At 48.4% G+C, this 22,613-nt stretch overlaps 1 protein-coding gene across 1 annotated transcript in view; it reads left to right on the top strand.

The window, feature by feature from the left end:
* C3 (complement C3) overlaps positions 1 to 21,542 on the top strand; it is a 35,346-nt gene extending 13,804 nt beyond the window's left edge. The window contains exons 20-41 of the mRNA XM_032626759.1: positions 3,790 to 3,932; positions 4,025 to 4,237; positions 5,619 to 5,685; positions 5,782 to 5,868; positions 6,590 to 6,793; positions 7,307 to 7,382; positions 7,654 to 7,813; positions 9,052 to 9,150; positions 11,743 to 11,899; positions 13,377 to 13,540; positions 14,571 to 14,729; positions 14,878 to 14,937; positions 15,061 to 15,151; positions 15,273 to 15,324; positions 17,498 to 17,585; positions 17,704 to 17,790; positions 19,691 to 19,796; positions 20,201 to 20,290; positions 20,457 to 20,540; positions 20,958 to 21,041; positions 21,130 to 21,265; positions 21,352 to 21,542. Of these exons, the coding sequence (XP_032482650.1) occupies positions 3,790 to 3,932; positions 4,025 to 4,237; positions 5,619 to 5,685; positions 5,782 to 5,868; positions 6,590 to 6,793; positions 7,307 to 7,382; positions 7,654 to 7,813; positions 9,052 to 9,150; positions 11,743 to 11,899; positions 13,377 to 13,540; positions 14,571 to 14,729; positions 14,878 to 14,937; positions 15,061 to 15,151; positions 15,273 to 15,324; positions 17,498 to 17,585; positions 17,704 to 17,790; positions 19,691 to 19,796; positions 20,201 to 20,290; positions 20,457 to 20,540; positions 20,958 to 21,041; positions 21,130 to 21,265; positions 21,352 to 21,493 (2,549 nt within the window). The 3' untranslated portion in view covers positions 21,494 to 21,542. The remainder of the gene's footprint in view (positions 1 to 3,789; positions 3,933 to 4,024; positions 4,238 to 5,618; positions 5,686 to 5,781; positions 5,869 to 6,589; positions 6,794 to 7,306; positions 7,383 to 7,653; positions 7,814 to 9,051; positions 9,151 to 11,742; positions 11,900 to 13,376; positions 13,541 to 14,570; positions 14,730 to 14,877; positions 14,938 to 15,060; positions 15,152 to 15,272; positions 15,325 to 17,497; positions 17,586 to 17,703; positions 17,791 to 19,690; positions 19,797 to 20,200; positions 20,291 to 20,456; positions 20,541 to 20,957; positions 21,042 to 21,129; positions 21,266 to 21,351) is intronic.
* Positions 21,543 to 22,613: the final 1,071 nt, after the last annotated feature.

Below are 22,613 nucleotides of genomic sequence, written 5' to 3'. Positions count from 1 at the left end.
GAAACTTTCAGGAATCCAAACTTCAGAATAAAGACTGAAACATGATAACCAATAGAACTTGAAATTTTTAGACTTGTGAGCTATTAGGAATTAAAGAGTCAGTAAGGTTAAAAGCAAGGAGCTTCCCAAGCCCAAGTGCCTGTGTCCAAATCGCAGGTCCTCCTCTGGGCAGCTGTGTGGCCTTCGTCAAGTTACCCAGCCTCTCTGTGCTCATCCGTAAAATGGGCACAATAGAAATAGTACCTATTCAAAGTGTTGGGATTTTATAATAGTGATAATAGTACCTGACACATTGTAAATGTTCAATGAGTGTGAGCTATTATTTTTATTATTGGAGTCGAACATACTTTAGGGATCAAAGGGTAAATTCCTTTCGGAGATGCATAGGCGCTCCCTTAAATGACACAAAGCAGGCATCAGAAGTCATTTCTTTCTTTCTTTCTTTTTTTTTAATTGAAGTATAGTTGATTTACAGTGTTGTATTAGTTTCTGGCGTAGTCATGTCTTTTTTTAAAAAATATTTATTTAGGGCTTCCCTGGTGGCACAGTGGTTGGGAGTCCGCCTGCCGATGCAGGGGACACGGGTTCGTGCCCCGGTCTGGGAGGATCCCACATGCCGCAGAGCGGCTGGGCCTGTGGGCCATGGCCGCTGAGCCTGGGCGTCCGGAGCCTGTGCTCTGCAAAGGGAGAGGCCACAACAGTGAGAGGCCCGCGTACCGCAAAAAAAAAAAAAATATATATATATATATTTATTTATTTATTTATTTACTTTTTGGCTGCGTGGGGTCTTAGTTGCAGCGCGGGCTCTTCGTTTTGGCATGAGGGCTTCTCTCTAGTTGTGGTGTACTGGCTCCAGAGCACATGGGCTCTCTAGTTGTGGCTTGCGTGCTCAGTAGTTGTGGGTCACGGGCTTAGTTGCCCTGTGGCATGGGGGATCTTAGTTCCCAGACCAGGGATTGAACTCACGTCCCCTGCATTGGAAGGCGGATTCTTAACCACTGGACCACCAGCGAAGTCCCTCATTTCTTTTTAGGGAAGAGATTTTTTTAAAATGTATTAGGTTTTCAGAAACAATTGAGCAAAATATGTAGAGAGGTGCCATGTACCCCTCTCTCCCCCAGATTCCCCTATTGTTAACATCTTGCATTAGTGTGGTACGTTTGTTATAGTGGATGGGCCAATACTGATACATTATTACGAACTGAAGTCCATAGTTGACATTAGGATTCACTCTTGGTGTTGTACATTCTATGGGTTTGGATAAATACATCATGACTTGTAGCCACTGTCACAGTATCACACAGAATAATTGTTTCACTGCCTTGAAGTGACAGGAATTGTGTATCAGAAGTCATTCCCTTTTTGGTTCTCTTTCCATTCTTCCTTCCATCTCATTCAAGGAGAAAAGCTAAGTCTAGTGTAAGGATGTCTTTACCTTGTCTCTACTTCTTGTTTAACTCCTTTTTTAAACGAAGAGAGAGTGGTCTAGCTTTCTGCGGGCAACACAAGCTAACTAGTATTTAACAAAATCATTTTGTTTTCCTTGAGGTAACCTGTTTATAGCACAAGAACCTGGGTTCTCATGCACCGTAGTAAATTAAATTTGAGTTTAAAAATGTAAATAGTAGGTAAGAAATGGTAAATTAAACCAGTGACTATAGCAGACCCCCCAAGGGTGATGAGTAAATGACTGTAGATTGGGAAATAAGGATTTTGTTTAAGCCTCTGATTATTATTTTTTATGCCATTGAAGAATACGGAAAATTATCAGATCTTTTTTTTTTTTCTTTTTTGGCGGTGGTGTGTGGCTTATGGAATCTTAGTTCCCCAGCCAGGGATTGAACCCTGGTCCAGTCAGGGATTGGCCCTCAGCAGTGAGAGCAGGGAGTCCTAACCACTGGACCGCCAGGGAATTCCCTCCAATCTTAATAGATTTCTTGGTGTAAGATTATTATTAATGTGATAATTTTTCACAAATTTCACTTGCATCAACACTTTGCTTACATTTAATCTGGTAACTGTTGTATCACAAGTAACCACTGTTTTTAAGCATCGTTTTGCTCAATGTTGTTAACAAAATTCAACTGAGTAAATTTGAAGATCTAATTAGGTTTGTTAAACAATTCATGAGCTGGGCAGCATCTTATCTGGCGAGGAGAGAGATACTCAGAGGAATTGTACAAAATGAAAGGTTTTTATAGAATGAAGGGTAGGGCAAACAAGTCATCAGCAAGAGAAAAATGTCCTCATTGGAGGAAAGTAACAGTTCAGGTAAGACAGTTTCTCATTGGCTGAGCTGCAGTGTTTTCATTGGCTGGGCTTGTTGCTGGGCAGGAAGAAAATCTTCCTTCCTCCTGCTGTAGTTAAGTTAATTGCACTTTCTGTTTGGGAGTGCAAACATCTCTTCTAGTTGGGGTCTGTAGTTGAAGCTTCTTCCTGTTGGGATCTGTTGACATCTTCCTGTTTGGGATAACTGAAGTCAGTGGTAGGGCATCAGAGCTCCCTCTTCAGGCCTTCCCTTCTTCAATTTTAGTTGAGGTGTCCTTTCATTAATTTTTACAATGTAGATCAGCACTGTCCATTAGAAATATAAAGTAAGCTGTGTATGTCATTTAAAATTTTCTGGTAGCCCCACAAAAAAGCAGTAGATTAAATCAATTTTAATAATACAATTAATTTAATCCAAATATATCCAAAATATTATTATTCCAACATTTTGTAAAAATTTGCAAAACCACTACCACAGTAATCATGTTACAATAGCAAATCTATTAATATTTAAGAATAACCGATTAATATCTCAAATTTATGAATCAAGTTGTTTTTTTTTTTTTTTTTTTTTTGTGGTATGTGGCCTCTCACTGTTGTGGCATCTCCTGCTGCGGAGCACAGGCTCCGGACGCTCAGGCTCAGCGGCCATGGCTCACGGGCCCAGCCGGTCCGCGGCCTGTGGGATCTTCCCGGACTGGGGCACGAACCTGTGTCCCCTGCATCGGCAGGCAGACTCTCAACCACTGTGCCACCAGGGAAGCCCCATGTATTTTATTTCTGTTTGTACTAAGCCTTTGAAATCTGCCATGTATTTTATACTGACAGTGCATCTAAATTAGGATGCTAGCTTTTCATTGAAAATACTCCGATCTGTATTTTGGGATCCATAAAATTTACAGTTGAAAAGGTAGATTAGCCTATCCAAGTTGTTCTAAACATACTTAAACTAAAAACTTTAAAAATTTTCCAATCACTGAATCAAGCATCCTTTTTAAAATTGAGATGTAATTCACATAACATGAAAGTCACCATTTGAAAGTGTACGATTCAGTGGTTTTTATTACATTCACAATGAGCATTGGTTTTTTAAGTTTAAATCTAAGTTAATTAAAAGGAAATAAAAGTAGGAATCCAGTTCTCACTCGAGCTAGCCACATTTCAAGTGCCCAGTGACCACTTGGGGCTACCATTTTGGAGATCATACATATAGACCCTTCATTTATGCTTGCCTTCTTTCCTCCTACACATCTATCTATGAGTAAAATTACAGAGAAAATGGGAACCATTAAGTCATGGCAACTCCCTGCCACCACCACCATCTGTAAGTTATCACCATTAATGATGGTTCGTCTATGGGCTTCTGCAAAGACAGGCTGACCTTGGGACAGCTCCAGTGGTCAGAGGTAAGCACTGAGACATTGGTAGGGGCAAGAACTTGGACCTGAACTTGGATCCAGTCCACCTTGCCCACTCCCTGCCCCACCCCTGACACTTCGTGTTCTGTTTCCACCCGGGCAGGGATCTGTGTGGCTGACCCCTATGAGGTCACAGTGATGCAGGATTTCTTCATTGACCTGCGTCTACCCTACTCTGTTGTGCGCAATGAGCAGGTGGAGATTCGAGCTGTCCTCTACAACTACCGGGAGGTGGAGGCGCTCAAGGTGGGCCCCTGGTGCAATGGAAGCATGATGGGGGCTTGGAGAAGAGGGTCTGTGGTACATTCCCCTGACTTGATGCTCTCTCTCCCCGGCAGGTGAGGGTGGAATTGCTCTACAATTCAGCCTTCTGTAGCCTGGCAACTGCCAAGAAGCGCCACCAGCAGACTCTAATCATCCCACCCAAGTCCTCGGTGCCCGTGCCTTATGTCATTGTGCCCCTGAAGGTCGGCCTCCATGAGGTGGAGGTCAAGGCTGCTGTCTACAACCACTTCATCAGTGATGGTGTCAAGAAGACCCTGAAGGTCGTGGTGAGTCCTTGGGGTACCTGCTGCCGCTCGTCCTTCAGGAAAGGCTCCTGTTCTCCCTGTGCTGTCAACCCAGGTTAGAGACCCAGGCCAACCTTAGGAAATTCAGGAGTCCTGGAGGTTTGGAAGCAGGGCCGGGATTAGGGTGAGGCAAGTGAGGTATTTTCCTTGGGCACACAATTTTAGGGTGCACCCAAAAGCTCAAACAAAGATCAATAATATTTTTTTCATTAAAATATATTTTAATATCAAATATGACATTTTGTAACACCTTTCAGCATAGTTTTCTTTTGACTTTAAAAATCTTGGTGGGAATTCCCTGGCAGTCCAGTGATTGGGGCTCAGCGCTTTCACTGCTGTGGCCCAGGGTTCGATCCCTGGTTAGGGAACTAAGATCTCGTAAGCCGCACGGTGCAGCCAAATAAATAAATAAATAAATAAAATAAAAATGTTTATCTGTAGACACATGACAGCTCACATTGGGCCTTTGATTCTAATTAAGATAGCCCCTATTTTAATTGAGCACTTATGTGTCAGCCACTGTGTTAGTACTTATGTACATTCTTTCATTTATTTTTTCTTTTTCTTTATTCTTATTTATTTATTAAAAAATTTTGTTTTACTTTTATATTATTTGTTTTATTTTTAGATTTTTATTTTATTTAGCCCATTGAGAGGCATTTGGTTTAGAAACAGACTCTGGAGCAGACTACCAGGTTCAAGCCCAAATTCTGTTCTACTCACTGTGTGACCTTGGGCAAGTTACTTCACCTGTCTGTATCCCAGTTCCCCCATCTTTAAAATGGCATTGATAATAGCAGTACCCACTCCAGTGGGTTGTTGTGAAGATTACATGAATTAACCCCAGCAATCTTCTAGGCACATAGGAAGATTTCTAAAGGTCTTGTTATTTCTTTATTAATTTATAATTTTATTATTAATTTGCACAACAGTGGGTATGAGGTAGATGTTTTTGTTTTTGTTTTTTGTGGTACGCGGGCCTCTCACTGTTGTGGCCGCTCCCCTTGCGGAGCACAGGCTCCGGACGTGCAGGCTCAGCGGCCATGGCTCACGGGCCCAGCCGCTCCGTGGCATGTGGGATCTTCCTGGACCGGGTCACGAACCCGTGTCCCCTGCATTGGCAGGCGGACTCTCAACCACTGCAACACCAGGGAAGCCCGAGGTAGATGTTTATATTACCTCCTTATAAGGAAGGAAGCTGAGGCACAGACAGGTTAAGTAACTGACTTCCAGTCATACAGCTAAGGTCAGGTGGAGGCCATCATGCCTTATGCTACAGTAATCCCAAGAACAGTGCCCTGCTGACTGTCTGTCTGTCTGCCCTTTTATTCACACGACTCCCCCTACCCCTAACACTGTCCAGCCAGAAGGAATGAGAGTCAACAAAACTGTGGCTGTCCGCACACTGGATCCAGAACATCTGGGCCAAAGTGAGTCAGCGAGGCAGAGGGGGTGAGGCCTGGGTGGTGATGCAGGGTGGGGTGGGAGGGGGCTGGTGCCATCTGTGTCTCCCATTCACCCGGCAGAGGGAGTGCAGCGAGAGGAAATCAAAGCTGCTGATCTCAGTGACCAAGTCCCAGACACGGAGTCAGAGACCAAGATCCTCCTGCAAGGTGAGATGCCCTTGGCCCCAATCCCAGGGGACCCAGAATGGTGTTGGGGGGCCATGACTCCTAAGCAGGGAGCCCAGTTCCATCTAATCCCAGGAGTATTTAACCACTGTGTTTCCCGCCTCCTCTTCAGCTAGAACCCCTCCTTAATCTGCTTTATAGAAGGCTCCAGGCAGTACTTAGTTCAGCAAATAGCTTTTGCTGATAAAGAAGCAGTAGAGTTCAAGAGAAGAAATTCTGGATTTAATTGCCTCGGATGGAGAACTGGGGCAAGAAGGGGCAAGACGGAGCTGGAAAGGCACCTTGCAACTTGAGAGCTGTAAGGTTTTGGGAGGAGACCCTTGGTTTCCTCATCTGTGATAGGGGCGAATAATAGTATCGACATCTAAGGGCTGTTGGGAGGATTAAATGAGATACTGTATGGTGTGAGAACAGAGCCTAGCAAATAGCATTAAGCATGATAAAAGTATTCATGGTTGTTGTTCCTGGAATTATTTTACCACTGGTGTAACCAGAGGACCCAGGGACCGGAGTTCCCCTGTGAAGCAGAAACCCACTCCCACTGCCCACAAATGCAGAGCCCCCTCTAGCCACTCAGCCGTGCATCACTTCCATCATTGACATGCTCCCAGCTGTCCCTGACCCCTTGGGCCCTGGCTGGTCAGAACCTGGAAATGCTGGGGGCAGCCCCAGACTTGAGTGCCATCCTCACGCCTGGCTGCAGGGACCCCAGTGGCCCAGTTGACAGAGGACGCCATCAACGGGGAGCGGCTGAAGCACCTCATCCAAACCCCCTCGGGCTGTGGGGAGCAGAACATGATCAGCATGACACCCACGGTCATCGCGGTGCACTACCTGGACAACACAGAACAGTGGGATAAGTTCGGCCTGGAGAAGCGGCAGGAGTCCTTGGAGCTCATCAAGAGGGGTGTGTGCCCCACCCGCCCCTCTGAGCCCCCTCCGCCCCTGAGACCCCACCTCTCTGAGACCCGCTCCTATGAAACCCCTCCACCCCTGGACCCTGCCCCTCTGCGCCCCCTCCACTCCTGAGACCCCGCCCATCTCGAGGCCCCGCCCCTCCTCTGAGACCACTCCCTCACCCCTCTCTGAGCCCCTCTCTGAGCTCCCTCCCCCGCTGAGGCCCGCTTGCCCCTGAGAACCCATTTTGAGAACCCTCCTCTCTCTGAATCCCCTCTCCTCTGAGAACTCCTTCCCCTTCTTCTCTCTGATCCTCCCACCCTCTCTGAGTCCCTCTCCGCTTTAAGCTCCCCTCCCTCCTATACGCCCGCCCCCTGCCCAGAGCCCCACCTTTCCTCTCTGGACCCCTGTCCCGCCCCTCACAGAATCTTTATCCTCTTTCTAAGCCCCTCCCCTACCTGGCCTACCCACCCCAGCCACCCCCTCCACTCAGCCTCTAGTGACACTTCTCTCCTCCCTGCAGGGTACACCCAGCAGCTGGCCTACAGACAACCCAACTCGGCTTTCGCCGCCTTCCTGAACCGGCCACCCAGCACCTGGTGAGTCTCCATGATCAGCTTGCCCATCCTCAGCCTTGCACCTCCCTGAGCAGGGCCTGGATCCCGGCCTGGGGTGGTCTAGGCGGGTCGCCACCCAGAGTCAAGGTACCAGCCCCCTGTGTAACCTGCAGGCAACGCTGGGCCCTGAGATTTGGGAAGGGAACCTGGGCCAACCAGGCTAGGCCCCGCCTCTCTCTGCTCATTGGTTGTCTGGGATGCCAGTCTCCGGATCCCAGAGACAATTGGCTCATGCTCTGTACCCACCCACCAGGCTGACAGCCTTCGTGGTCAAGGTCTTCGCACTGGCCTCCAACCTCATCGCCATCGACTCCCAGGTCCTCTGTGGGGCCGTCAAATGGCTGATCCTAGAGAAGCAGAAGCCTGATGGAGTCTTCCAGGAGGATGGGCCCGTGATACACCAAGAAATGATTGTAAGAGGCAGGGATTCGGAGCAGGCTGGGAGAGGAGGGCACCTGAGCATCACAGGATGGACGGGAGGAAGATTCCGTCATCCACCCACTGCCCAATTCACTGTGTGTGGGAATAGGGAAATGAGGGAACTGAAAGTGTCATTCCTCCCTTGCAAAAACCAGAGACCTGCAGGATCTGGTGCAAAACGAAATTCCCCTGGCTCCCCATTGCTCTTAAACACAGAACTCAGAGCTGTGGTCCTAAAAGTGTGCTCCCCAGGCCAGCAGCATCAGCAGTATCTGCAAACTTGTTAGAAATGCAAAATGTGGGGCTTCCCTGGTGGTGCAGTGGTTGAGAGCCCGCCTGCCGATGCAGGGGGCATGGGTTCGTGCCCCGGTCCGGGAAGATCCCACATGCCGCGGAGCGGCTGGGCCCGTGAGCCATGGCCCCTGAGCCTGCGCGTCCGGAGCCTGTGCTCCGCAACGGGAGAGGCCACAACAGCGAGAGGCCCGCGTACCGCAAAAAAAAAAAAAAAAAAAAAAAGAAATGCAAAATGTCAGAAATTCTCAGGCTGGACTCCAGATGCACTGAACCAGAAAATTTAGGGGCACCGCCTAGGAATCTAAGTTTTAACACCCTCCCCCCACCACCCCCACCAGGTGTGCTTAAGTTGGAGAATTGATGCCTTAGCCTGACCTTTCAGGCTTCCAGCCTCATAGCCTTACCTCCTTCTTTCCACACTCCTCCCGTACTGCTGGGAGCCTTGCTCTATACAGACACGGGGCCTTTGCACATGCTGTTCCTGCTGCCTGGCATGCTAACACCTGCCCTCTTTGAGAGTTTACTCCTACTCACTGTTCCGATTGTGGTTCCAGCTATCATCCCTCAGGGACACTTTTCCGTGACTGAGTCACACTCCCACTGTCCTTTCTCAATGCCACATCCACTTCTCCAGTGCAGCACTCATCAGTTTGTAATTATATATTTGTTGATGAGCTGGTTGGTTCCTATCTGTCTCCCCTACCAGATGGGGAGTTCCATGAGGGCTGGGGCCGTAGTCTGGTTTTCATCCAACATCTCAACCACACCATCAGCAACATTTGCAGAATGAATGAATGAATACCAAAGAGCTTGACCCTCCTGGGGAGAAACTGGGAAGAGACCCAGCGCTGCCTTGACCGGCTGATCCTACAGGGGGGTTGGTTGGCGTGTGGGAACACATTGGTGACCCTATCCTTGTTTCCTGCTTCTCCTCTAGGGTGGCTTCAAGAATCCCGAGGAGAAAGACGTGTCCCTCACGGCGTTTGTTCTCATCGCGCTGCAGGAGTCTAAAGACATTTGCGAGGGACAGGTCAACGTAAGTGTCCCCCGCTCTCTCCCTTCTTCCTCTCCCCCACGCAGGACACATCCACCTGGGAAGGTGAGGTGTTGCTTTCGGGCCATTTCCAGTCCTCCCAGTGCGGTAACAACCACCACAGCAGCCATAAGAGTATCTAACTAAGATAACTCATCTAAGAGTGTGACAAGTTTAAGTCCTGTAATCCTTGTAACAGCCCAAGAGGTAGGCTACTCTTATTATCCCCAGCTTACAGAAGAGAAAACTGAGGCTCAGAGAAATCAAAGATCGGGTCCTTTCTGCCTGCTTTACCATTGTCAGAGAGTTGTAGCCAATTTCAACAAAAGCCCCTTCAGCTTGCTTTCCACAACACTCCTACATCTGTATCCTTGCTGCTTCCCTAAAGAAAACTCGGGACACAGAGCTAAAAGGGGAGTGGGGGCGGAATCCTCAAGATTATTACCTTAGTCTGAGGGATCTTGCAGGAGATTTTTAAAGGGATCCATGACCCCAAAAGGAAAAGCATTCAAAATGTTGGCTCACTGCTATCCCCTTTTCCTCTAGTTTTGGTTCTGAAGCAGAGAAGCTTAGAAAGACAGGCTCCTGAGAATCTGTAATCACTCAATCTGCTTTGCCCTGGGGTTTTCAGAGTGGGTTGTTTGAATTTTAGTTGCCCTAGTGGGGAACCTCAGGGCCTCCCCTTCAGCCAGCTGCTTCTCCCTCCTCAGAACCCCAGAAAAGAGGTGGAGGGGAGGGGGCTGTTACCTTTTATGCCCGAGAGGGACCCAGGCCTTCCTGGTTCCAACCTTGAGGATTTGAGAGAAATTATAGCAGAAAAGAGCACTAGAACTGTGGGGTCAGACAGAACTGACCTCAAATCCTGACTCTCAGGCACTTCCCCTTGCTGGGCCTCAGTACGTGCATCTGTGAAATGGGTATAATAATCTTTGCTTTTTTTTAGGACTCTCTGAGTTGTCCTAGATGTCACACATGTGTCCTAGTTATCATACATGTGACCTAGATTGTACAAAAATAGATGGGAATTTTATTTTAGGGATCTAAGAATTTATCGAATTCAAAGATGAAAGTAGGGACTTCCTTGGTTGTCCAGTGGTTAAGGTCCGATCCCTGGTTGGGGAACTAAGATCCCACATGCCTGTGAAGTCAAAAAAAAAAAAAATGAAAATAGCCTCAGGGACTCTGCCAGGATGCTTTGTTCTTCGTGTTCTCACATGTCTTTCATTCCCTTCTTGCCCAAGAATTCAACTTTTCCCTGCCATCCAGCCTGACTGGCAGAACATGGCTGTCTTCCTTGGCGAAATAGTCAGACCAAGGCTAGAGCTCAGATTCCCAGTGAAGGATTCTGATTGGCTCAGCTTGGGTCGGGGATTCACCCCTGGACCAATCAGCTGAGGCCAGGAAGTAGGTCTTAGTGGGCAAATATGGCTGCTTCCACTGTGGCCGTGTGAATGAGAGGGAGGAGGTATTCTTACAACAGTCAAGGACAGATGTAGGAGGGATAGCTGGGCAGGCAAAAGGATTTTTTCTTCCACAACACAGCGTGAAGTATGGCATAGGCTGTGGAACCAGACTGCTGGCGTTTAAACCAACAGGGTGCTGCCCAGCTTGTGGAAGCCAGGTGTTAAATTTCCAGGACTTTGCAAGCTGGTTGTTAAAGACAATCATTGTTAAAAATTAAATTATATAAACTTACAGTTAAACTGCAAACATTAAACACTAAAAACACAGGTAATAAACGCTTAAAATGTATCACTTCCTAAATATTTTGCTACCTTTTATCATATTCTCTTGAGGTTACTTTTGTTTACTGTATCTGTATGGTGGAAATATTATATGATGTTGTGTTACTGCCCGTCTCTTCCCAAATCTACATTCAGTGATGCCACATTGCTAGGTTGAAATCAGCCATGATAGTACTGACGCCATGGAAATAAGCAAACACTTCAAATCATGTCTTCCCCCAATCCCCATCTTTCTGGGTCACAGTATTTTTATCTGCACAGCAGGATAATGATGAAAATCATACCTGTCTCATAGGATTTTATGAGATTAAATGAGCGGATATATGACTGGGACATAGTAAGAGCTAGCTGTGATGATGATAATGATTGGATAAGAGGTGTTCCCTTGGTGTGCTGAATCTGCCTCATACTAGCTTACGAGTGCCTTTTGGGGGCATCTCTTCCCCACTGCATGTTCAGGGACATCACATTAGTAGCTTGAAATTGACCATCGTGGAAGTTTTTACACCACAGTAATTGGCAATCTATAAACTAGCAGCCCCTCCACCCATCCACCCCCCAATCCCGTGCCTCCACTGGAGAGCTGGTTGTTAACCATGTTGTTTAAACATTTACTAGCACAACACAGGGTATATAGACTCCCCCGCCCCCCCCACCCCAGCACAGAGTAGGTACTCAGCAACAAAGCAGCTCACATTGGGAAACCCTCGAAAATAGACAGATGCAAGGCAGATAGGTCCCAAGGACAGAAACCACCTGGTGCCCAAGAAGTGATGCTTATGTGATCCTTACCAGTTCTCTGTGGCAGCAACGCCCACCTGACCAGAGTACCCAATCCTCTTTCTCATAGAGCCTGGGGCGCAGCATCACTAAGGCAGGAGACTTCCTTGAAGACCACTACATAGAGTTGCAAAGACCATATACTGTGGCCATTGCTGGCTACGCCCTGGCTCTGTTGGGCAAGCTGGATGATGCCCTCGTCAACAAATTTCTGAACACAGCCACAGGTGAGGGGCAGCCTGGGGGGGTAAAGAGGGATGCATGGCTGGGGTGTCAGGGTGGCCCTCTCGAGCTGGGATGCATGGCTTTAAGCTGCACTGGGATGGACAGCTCCAAGCTGAGCTGGGATGGATGACTCTATGGTGTGAAAAGTTCGCAATGTAAGCCACACGAGAAGGTTCATTGCACAATTCATTCAACAATGTTGAATGTTGTGTGTTGAGCACTTGCTATGACACGGCAGTGAGGTGTCATTAAGAACATGGGCTCTGACATCAGACAGATATAGATTGAAATCCCACTCTGCCACTTTCTCACTGTCTGACCTTGCACAAGTTGCTTAGCCTCTCTGGACCTTAGTTTCCTCATCTTAAAATGATACCTATGTCATAGGGTGGTTGTAAAGATTAAATGAATAATGCAAGTAGAAAAGGGTCTAGCATACTGTAAGAGCTCTATCACTGATAGCATCATTGCCTTTAATATTGTTAATAATATCATTATCTCAAGGGTAATTAAGATCCGATAGGATAATGCCATAGGGAATTCAGCACAGTGATGACACTGTATCATGTTTGCACTCACTGATAATAAGATATCTCAAGTAACATAATGTAACATATACTAAAGTGGCTTAACACAACGAAAGTTTGTTGTTGGTGAACAGCTCTCCTCCATACAGTGATGCAGGGATCCAGGCCTCTATCTTTTCCAGGCTCTGCCACTCTGGGGCCTCAGAACACATCCCATCCAAGCTGAAGGGGAAGTAGGAAGACTGTGCAATGGAGGTGGACCAGGCATGGAAGGGTCCCCATCATTGCCGTGCACATTCCATTGGCCAGAGCTCAGTCATGTGGCCATACCTACCTGCAAAGGCATCTGGGAGATGTAGTCCAACTGTGTACCCAGGAAGAGGAGGGTATTGTTCTTAGTGACAGTCTCTGCCATTGTTACTTTCTTAGGCACTTGGGACACCACAGTGAATACAGCACAGCTCCTGCCATTATGGCCTCACACTCCAATTGAAGAAAGAAATGAGTTAATAGATTACTGTAGAGCGTCATAGTGCTGGGACGGGAGAAGCACAGGATACTTTGAGAGACAGCAGGAAGAAGGGCCTCACCCAATCTTGGGGTGCCATTGAAGCTGAATTGTATAGGGTGGGTAAGAACTAACCAGGAGTGGATGGAGAAAAGGTGCTCCAAGTCAAGGGAACAGAATATGCAAAGGCTCAGAGGTAAGAATGAGCATGGCAAGTTTAGGGAATCTCCTGCAGTGGGGCTGCAGTTCAGAATTCAAATGGAGAAGTGAAGGTTAATGAGGGAAGAGAATGAGGCAGAAGCCAGCAGATTGAGGACCTTGAATGTGGGCCAGGACACCTGAACACCAAGAGGTCTACTATGAGTCTTTTTTCTGAGCTTTCTCTGAGCTATTTACAGGCTGGACAGAGCAGTGAGCATTATGGGGTGGGGGTTCTCCCTGCAGAAAGGAACCGCTGGGAGGAGCGTGGCCAGAAGCTCTACAACGTGGAAGCCACATCCTACGCCCTTTTGGCTCTGCTGGCGCTCAAAGACTTTGACTCTGTGCCTCCTGTTGTGCGCTGGCTCAATGAGCAGAGATACTATGGAGGTGGTTATGGCTCCACGCAGGCAAGTAGCCCCACACCCCCAGGCACCTGCATCCCAACCCCCTATGGCCTCCCATTAGCTTTCTGGAGAAGACACTGAGACCAAGAGAGGCAGTGCTTCTGTCCCATGAGCCAGGATGATTGGAATGAAGTTGAGAAATCTTTTTTTTTTTTAATTGCAAACCCATCTATGGATCCTAGACTACATTCTGGATGCCCCAAGCTGTGTTCTGAGCCTTCTTTTCCATCCTGGTGTCTAGATCATGTCCTCAGGGCCCAGGTTCAGGTGTGAGCCTCTCTCTCCCCCTGTAGGTTCTAGACCATGTTCCCATTTCTACCACATTCCCATCTTATCCTGTCTCACTGGTGGGTTCTAGACCAGGTTCTTAATGATTCTAGGCCATTATCCAAGCCTTTCTCTCCCACTGGTGGGCTCTAGGCCATGTTCTCAGTTCCATCAAGCTCTCAGTGTTACCACATCTTACTGTGAGTTTTAGACCAGGTTCTCAGTTATTCCAGTCCCTAATGAGTTCTAGACCATGGGTTCAGTAACCTCAAACTCCAGCAACCTGAGATTCCAGTTTAACCCTTTTTCTTGCTGGTGGGCTCTCAATCACATTCTCGGTGTCAATTTTGGGTTCTAGATCAGATGCTTAGTGTTCCCAGATTCCAATTTTATTCTTTTATTCGTGAGTGGGTTCTAGACACATTCTCAGTGCCTCTAAACTCTTGTCTCAGACTCTCTCCTCTGGATGGGTCTAGACCACCTTCTCAGTGTGGCTAGACTTCCAGTCTTATGTTTATACTTTCTGGTGGGTTCTAGACATGTTCCCAGTGTCTCCAAGTTCTGGTCTGAACCTCTCTCACTCAGAGAGTTCTAGGACATGTCCTCGGTATCCAGCAAACCCCAGTGGTATTCTCACCCTCTCTGGTGGGTTCTAGGTCACAGCCTCAGGGCCCCAAGTCTGATCTGAGTCTCTTCATCCTTCAGTAGATTCTAACCACTTTCTCAGTCGCCCAGATTCACCCTCTTTCTCTGTCACGGGCAACAGGCCACTTTCATGGTGTTCCAAGCCTTGGCCCAGTACCAGAAGGATGTCCCTGATCACAAGGAGCTGAACCTGGACGTGTCCATCCAACTACCCAGCCGCAGCTCTCTGATAAGGCATCGTATCTTCTGGGAATCTGCTAGCCTCCTGCGCTCAGAAGAGGTATAGCCACCTGGCCAAACCCTCATCACTTTCATCCTCCATGCCAGTCAGAGTTTGCTAGGAGGCGGGAGGGAGGGCAGATGCCCATCACAGCCAGGGGAAGGCTTGGTTCCCAGGGCTCTCTCTTCTCTCTCCCCACTCCCCACAGACCAAGGCAAATGAGGATTTCACATTAACGGCTCAAGGGAAAGGACAGGGTACCTTGTCGGTAAGGAACGGGAACACACACCTTCTTGGCCCACCACTTTCTCTAGGTCCCTCTGCCCTGGAGGCACCCTCCCCTTCCCAAGTCAAGTGGGCTGACACCTTGTCTCCCCTCTCATCTCGCCAGGTGGTGACCGTGTACCACGCCAAACTCAAAGACAAAGTCACCTGCAAAAAGTTTGACCTCCGGGTTTCCATATATCCAGCCCCCCAACCAGGTAAAAGGAGTCCAGACCCTATCTGTCACCCTTCCACCACCCCCATGCTAATGTCTCCCTCCCTCTTGGATCAGAACCCAGGAAACCCCCTACCTCATCCTTCTGTCTTCTGTGTTTCTAGTCAAGAAGCCTCAGGACGCCAAAGCCTCCATGATCCTTGACATCTGTACAAGGTAAGAGATGGGTCACTGGGGTTCATCTTGGCCATCCCTCTGTCTCTAGCAAGACTTCTTACAAATAATAACTGTGATGCTTAATGCTTTCTGAGAGTGTATTGTGCATGTAGTCCAGTGCTAAATACCCACAAGGAGACAGCAAGCAGTCCTCACTTTGCATGGCAGTGTGAGACTAGCAATGACAATGTAAGCTGAGTCTGTACAAAGTCATCTTAATCATCCGTGAAATTACAACTGTTCCATGACCTTTATTTTATTTTTTTTAAACATCTTTATTGGAGTATAATTGCTTTACAGTGGTGTGTTAGTTTCTGTACTTTCTGCTTTATAACAAAGTGAATCAGTTATACGTAAACATATGTCCCCATATCTCTTCCCTCTTGCGTCTCCCTCCCTCCCACCCTCCCTATCCCACCCCTCTGGGTGGTCACAAAGCACCGAGCTGATCTCCCTGTGCTATGCGGCTGCTTCCCACTAGCTATCTATTTTACGTTTGGTAGCGTATATATGTCCATTCCACTCTCTCACTTTGTCCCAGCTTACCCTTCCCCCTCCCCGTATCCTCAAGTCCATTCTCTAGTAGGTCTGTGTCTTTATTCCCGTCTTGCCCCTAGGTTCTTCATGACCTTTTTTTTTTTTAGATTCCATATATATGTGTTAGCATATGGTATGTGTTTTTCTCTTTCTGACTTACTTCACTCTGTATGACAGACTCTAGGTCCATCCACCTCACTAGAAATAACTCAATTTCATTTCTTTTTATGGCTGAGTAATATTCCATTATATATATATGTGCCACATCTTCTTTATCCATTCATCTGTTGATGGACACTTAGGTCGCTTCCATGTCCTGGCTATTGTAAATAGAGCTGCAATGAACATTTCGGTACATGACTCTTTTTGAATTATGGTTTTCCATGACCTTTAAAAATTTTAGTCACAACATCAAAAACTCTCACACTGCCAGTTTTAAAGGTCTGGAGAAACGAAAGTATAGTAAGATGAGTATTTGTTGAGTACACTGTAATTTAAAACATTAGAACACTGAGACAACAATTGGTTGGGTTCCTTTTTCCCCCCTTTGTAAAACACTTATCCAAAGCACTGTGGTTGGGACAGTGTCTCCTTTTTTCTCTTTGTCTAACTTATGAGATAAAGCAAGCATCTTTTCGTGCCATAGTGAATTGTCACGTTCTCTTCTAAGTTTGGGTCAACTTCCAATATTTCATTCTTTGAGCTTTCAACGTCATCAGATATCCAAGAGACCCTTTAATGTGATGGTTTTTGCTGGCGTCCCTTCCTCTGGGACCTCCACATCCTTTTTGTCACAACCACTTTCCTCATTTATGTTGATCAGTTTGCCTCACTAAGTTCCTCTGGCCACGTAGCTAGTCTTGCAAACGGCAGCAGAGTCAACCTCCCCGTGGTCTGCTATTTTTTCTCTAACTCCATTTATGTTTTACTCAAAGTTTACTTCCAGTGTTCTCACTCTTCATTTCATGGATGTGCTTTCATCTTTGTTGGCCAATTCCCTCTTTCAATGATCCATTTTTGTAAAATGTCACACAGGTTTTTTCCACTGTGAGAGAAAGGAGTGACACGACTCACTCCTTGCTGTCTGTGTGTGAACTGAATAATGGATGCTCAGTGACCCAACAGACTCTGAAAGGAAGGATGTGATTGGTCACTGGTTGTGAGGCGCATCTGTTATTTATGAAGTGATTGGTGGAGTGAAGAGCTAGCAACAAGATTTGTACTTTGTGTCATTACTCACGATGAATATACCGTGGTACTGAAATCTGAACCATGGTGCTGAGGGGCTGGTGCCATTCAACTAGACCACGGTAACGGGATCATGCAAAGTGAGACATGCCCATATTCTTATATCTTCATTCTCTAGAACTAAGGCAGGTAGAGGTTAAGTAACTCATCAAATGTTACAAAGAGCTGGGATTTGTACCCAGGCAGTTGGGCTTCAGAACCTGAGCAATTAATCACCTTGATCATTACGCTCCATTTCCTGTATTCCCCTTGGGGGAATGTTTCCTAAAATCGAGTCTCACTCTCTGCTCTTCTGTGGGAACTAGAGGCCTCAGTCCCTGATATGACCCCCTTGTTCAGGCAGTGACCCCACCTTAGGGCCCAACCCCTCTCCCCCTGCCCCATCCAGGTACCTGGGAGACCAGGATGCCACTATGTCAATCCTGGATATATCCATGATGACGGGCTTCTCTCCTGATATTGATGACCTCAAACTGGTATGAAGGTCTTGGGCTCAGGGGCTGGGATCCATGGGAAGGAGCCCAGGGTCTGGAAGGAGCTGGAGGGAGGGAAGGGGATGCAGGAGGGATTTTCACAAGCCTCACCCTTCCCCAGCTGAGCACTGGTGTCGACAGATACATCTCTAAGTATGAGCTGAACAAAGACTCCACAAAGAACACCCTCATCATCTACCTGGACAAGGTAAGGCTTCCATTGGGATCTTGACCCCTACCTGGCTGGCCTTTGCTTCTCCATTGGCCTTGTCTCCAGGTCAGGCCAGCCCCAGCCTAGGGGAGACAGGGTCTGGGATGCTGGTGTGGGAGGAAAGGGCATGTAAAACAAGGTCAACCCACCTTCTAGAAGCATCTCAGCTTTTTTTTTTTTTTTTTAATTTATTTACCTTATTTATTTATTTTTGACTGCGTTGGGTCTTCATTGCTGCACGCGGGCTTTCTCTAGTTGCGGTGAGCAGGGGCTACTCTTCATTTTCGTGCGCGGGCTTCTCATGGTGGTGGCTTCTATCGTTGCGGAGCATGGGCTCTAGGCGCACGGGCTTCAGTGGTTGTGGTGCACAGGCTCAGTAGTTGTGGCTCGTGGGCTCTAGAGCGCAGGCTCAGCAGTTGTGGCACACCCGCTTAGTTGCTCGGCGGTATGTGAGATCTTCCCAGACCAGGGATCAAACCTGTGTCCTCTGCATTGGCAGGCGGATTCCTAACCACTGCGCCACTAGGGAAGCCTGCAACTCACCTTCTGATCACTCATGTTCCAACCTCATTTTTCACTTGCTCCCTCCAGCCTCTTCTCATCAGAGTCTTGAACAACCATTGAAAAAACCACCTTGGTTTAAAAAAAAAAAGTGCTAGGTGGAGAAAAAGGACTTCCCTTGCTCCCACCCCCTAGCATTTCTCTCTTATTTTCTCTCCATCTAGCCTTCTCTTGCTGTCTTTATCTTGAACATAATTCCTTCTCTTTCCTGCTTATTTCTTCCCCTTCTCGTATCCGCATATCTTCCCTGCTAACTCCCTGTACCCTCACCCCATGTTAGTCAGCATAAGCAACACTAGCTACTATAATAAAACCCCTAAGAATATGGGGGTCTCAACACAAGAGACTTGTATGTCCTACTCGTGTAAAGTCCAGCTGGTACGGGAGGTAAGGAAGGGGACTTCTGCTCCATGTGGTCACGCAGGGATCCACGTACCTTCCATCTTGCGGTTCTGTAATCCCTAGGATTCTGGACTTCTCTGCTGGATCCATCCTTTCTAGAAGAAAACGGGGTTGTGCATGAGATGGGTTTTTTCTTTTCTTTTTTTTTTTTTTTTTGAGATGGGTTTTTTAATGGTTTTCTTTTTTGTATTTTAATTTTTGTATCTTAAATTTTTTAATATAATTTCAACCTTACAGACAAGTTTCCGAGCACAGTGAAGAAGTTCCATATAACCTTTACCCAAATTCACTAATTGTTAGCATTTTCCTCCAAATATACATGATGCCTATGTATATGTACATATATATGTATATCTGTTTCCTTCCTTCATCTCTCCATTCTTCCCTTTCTTTTTTCTTTCTTCCTTTCTCTTTATTTATTGCAACTTTATTGAGATTTAATTGACATATAACATTGCGTAGATTTAAGATGTACAATGTAATGATTTGATATGTGTATATATTGGGAAATAATTACCACAATAAGGTTAGTTACATCCATCCCCTCACATAGTTATAAAGTGTGTGTGTGTGTGTTAAGAGCTTTTAAGATCTAATCTTTTAGCAACTTTCAAATGTCTATTGCAGTCTTGTTAACCATGGAATGTTTTTAAGGATATAGATAGCAGTCCTTGGCCAGAACTCAATCACATGGCCGCATGGAACTGAAAACATGCTGAGAAGTGTAAACTAGCCATGAGCCGTGGAGAAAAAAGAATGGATTTGATGAACTGCTCATTAATTTTTTGGCAAAGATTCCTGCTCCCCCCCCCCATCTTGCCCACCCATATCCTTTCTTGATCCCTCAGTTTCTCCACCACTGCTCCAACCTCCAGGCCCCATGCTGGACTTCCTCCCATGTCACCCCCTTGACCAACCTCCTCCTTCTTTCCAGGTCTCACACAGCCTGGAGGACTGTCTATCCTTCAAAGTTCACCAGTACTTTAACGTGGGGCTCATACAGCCTGGGGCAGTCAAGGTGTACTCTTATTACAACCTGGGTGAGCAGCTGTCCTAGGGCCTGGGGTCCCAGGGATCTGGGAATTAGGAGTCTAGGGGTCCCAGGAATGCAGGAGTTAAGAGTCTGGGGGTCCCGGGAATCCAGGGGTTAGGAGTCTGGGGTTCCCAGGGATCTAGGAGTTAAGAGTCTGGGAGGGTCCTGGGAATCCAGGAGCTAGGAGTCTGGGGGTCCCAAGGATCTAGGAGCTAGGAGTCTGGCGGGTCCCGGGAATCCAGGAGCTAGGAGTCTGGTAGTCCTGGGGATATGGCAGTTAGGGGTCTGAGGGTCCCAGGGTTGGGGACCTGGCCTCAGCAGGTCTGATGGACTGGAGTTGGGAAACTGAGCCCCCCCAGCTGTGGTCTCTGGGGTGGAGGCCCTAGCCCTCGCCATCTCGTCTGCCCACAGATGAAGCTTGCACCCGGTTCTACCACCCGGAGAAGGAGGACGGGATGCTGGACAAACTCTGCCACAAAGATACATGCCGCTGTGCTGAGGGTGGGTGCGCAGGGGCCAGGAGGGGTGGCCACGCCCACTGGACCCCTGATTCCACGGGGTGGGGGCGGTGACCCAGGAGGGCTGGGCATACTCGTGGGTGGTAGGCCCTGAACGAGAAGCGGGACTTAGACCTTGTCCCCCGCCCACCCACCCACCCACCCCACAGAGAACTGCTTCATGCACCACACGGAGGACGAGGTCAACCTGGAGGACCGGCTGGACAAGGCCTGCGAGCCGGGCGTGGACTATGGTGAGTCTGGCGGGGGCGGCGCGCACATGCGTGGTTGTGTGTGAGCGGAGGTGTGACGGCGCGTGTGGTCATTGCTACGTGTGGCTGTGGTTGTGTGTGTGATGTGTTGTGAGGGGCTCTGATTGCACGGGGAACCGTGGTCATGAGGGGGATGGTATGTGGGCGTGCGTGAGAGAGGTGTTTGTCCGTGGACAGGAGCAGCTGTCGTTGTGCCTGTGACTGTTGTTGTGGACGGCTGTGATTGTGTGCATGGCTGTGAGTGTGGCTGGGTATGTTAACTGCGGTGGGGGGCGGGCAGGGGGCTTGAGCCTGCCTGGCTGTGGTCCTGCCCGTATCGGATTGGGAGGAGCTGGGTGACGGCGCCCCACAGACAACCCTGCCCAGGACCCACGCTGTCTTCTTTCCCCCCGCCCACAGTGTACAAGACCAGACTTCTCAGGAAGGAGCTGTCGGATGACTTTGACGATTACATCATGGCCATCGAGCAGATCATCAAATCAGGTTAGCCCTGCGTCTGCTGTCTTTCTGCCTCCCCCTCCCCCGTGTCCGTCCCTCCCCCCAGCTCAGCTTCCCTCTCCCTCCCCTTCAGGCTCCGATGAGGTGCAAGTTCAACAGAAGCGTAGGTTCATCAGTCACATTAAGTGCAGAGAAGCCCTCAAACTGAAGGAGGGGGCCCACTACCTCGTGTGGGGCGTCTCCTCTGACCTGTGGGGAGAGAAACCCAAGTGAGTGCCCGCCCTGCGCCTGTGCATGCCCACCTCCCCCCCTCCCCACCCTTCCCCTCCCCCTCCTGACCTGTCTCTTCCCCCAGCATCAGCTACATCATCGGGAAGGACACCTGGGTGGAGCTGTGGCCTGAAGCGGATGAATGCCAAGACGAGGAGAACCAGAAACTGTGCCAGGACCTGGCCAACTTCACCGAAAACATGGTGGTCTTTGGCTGCCCCAACTGATCCCACCACGATTGTCCACCCAATAAAGCTCCAGTTCTATTTCACAAGTCTCCCAGAGTCTGGAGCTCTTTGAGAGGGGGAGAGGCAGCTGTGATCCCCCACTGCCCCACTTGCAGCTCAGCTCCACCCTACAGGAACTTCCTGTAGTTCACCTGCAAGTTCGCAGGGTTCCTCACCTACGTCGCATGTGCCTGCCTCACCTGCACCCAGCCGGAAGTGCACCTGCATCCTCCCCTGAATCTCAGCTGCACCTCAGCTCCATCCGTACCTGGATTTTCATTTGCGTCCTCACCAGCAGCTCACTGCCCCTTCACCTGAGTTCTCACCACCTTCCTTACCTGCCTCTTTATGGCATTCTCACCTGAACTCTTACCAGGATCTCATCTGAATCTTTACCTGCTCTCTCACCTGCACGCTCAACCTGCACACTTGCCTATATTTTCTGCATCTTCACCTGCTTCCCCCACCTCCATCTTTACCTGTAAACTTACCTGCGTCTTTACAAACACGCTTACCTATACCGCCTTCTCACTTGCACCTTCCCCTGCGTCTTTCCCTATGTCTTCACCAGCATCAGAACTCTCCAGTCCTCCTCTGCCTTCTCACCTTCATGCTCACCTGCGTCCTTACCTGCCATCCTCACCTGTTCTCATCTTCATCCCATTTGCTCTCATCCGCAGCTCACTTTCACTCCATTTCCTGTCTCACGCGTCCCATTTGCATCGTCTAGACTCACCCCACCCTCCAGGTCAACACTTTGTAGATGGGCCTGAAGAGACTGGTAAGATTGTGTGAGGCGGCTGGGCCTGGAGAGGGCGGTAAAGGTCAGGCAGGGTGATGTTTCCAGCTGGAGCCCTGAGGGACCAAGCCAGAGATGTGACTCGTATCTCAGCGGCTGAAGAAGGAGTGCAGAGGCTGTTGTGGTCACAGCCTCACCAGAAACACATGGTGGGGCAGCAGCCACAGTTGAGTGAGGCCACTGGCTGCCAAGGGGCCCCAGGTGCCTCTTCTCACTCCACCTGTGGTCCCTTGAGGACCGTTGAGGGTGGAATCCAGGCTCCGACTCGGTAAGGTCATCCCAGGAAAACCCCCCTGAACCTGGAAGTCATGCCTGCATAGC

Source organism: Phocoena sinus, chromosome 3, assembly GCF_008692025.1.
Source record: "Phocoena sinus isolate mPhoSin1 chromosome 3, mPhoSin1.pri, whole genome shotgun sequence".
NCBI classification, from domain to species: Eukaryota; Metazoa; Chordata; class Mammalia; order Artiodactyla; family Phocoenidae; genus Phocoena; species Phocoena sinus.
The sequence above is the reverse complement of the archived record's forward strand: the minus strand, read 5'-3'. Positions and strand labels throughout refer to the sequence as shown.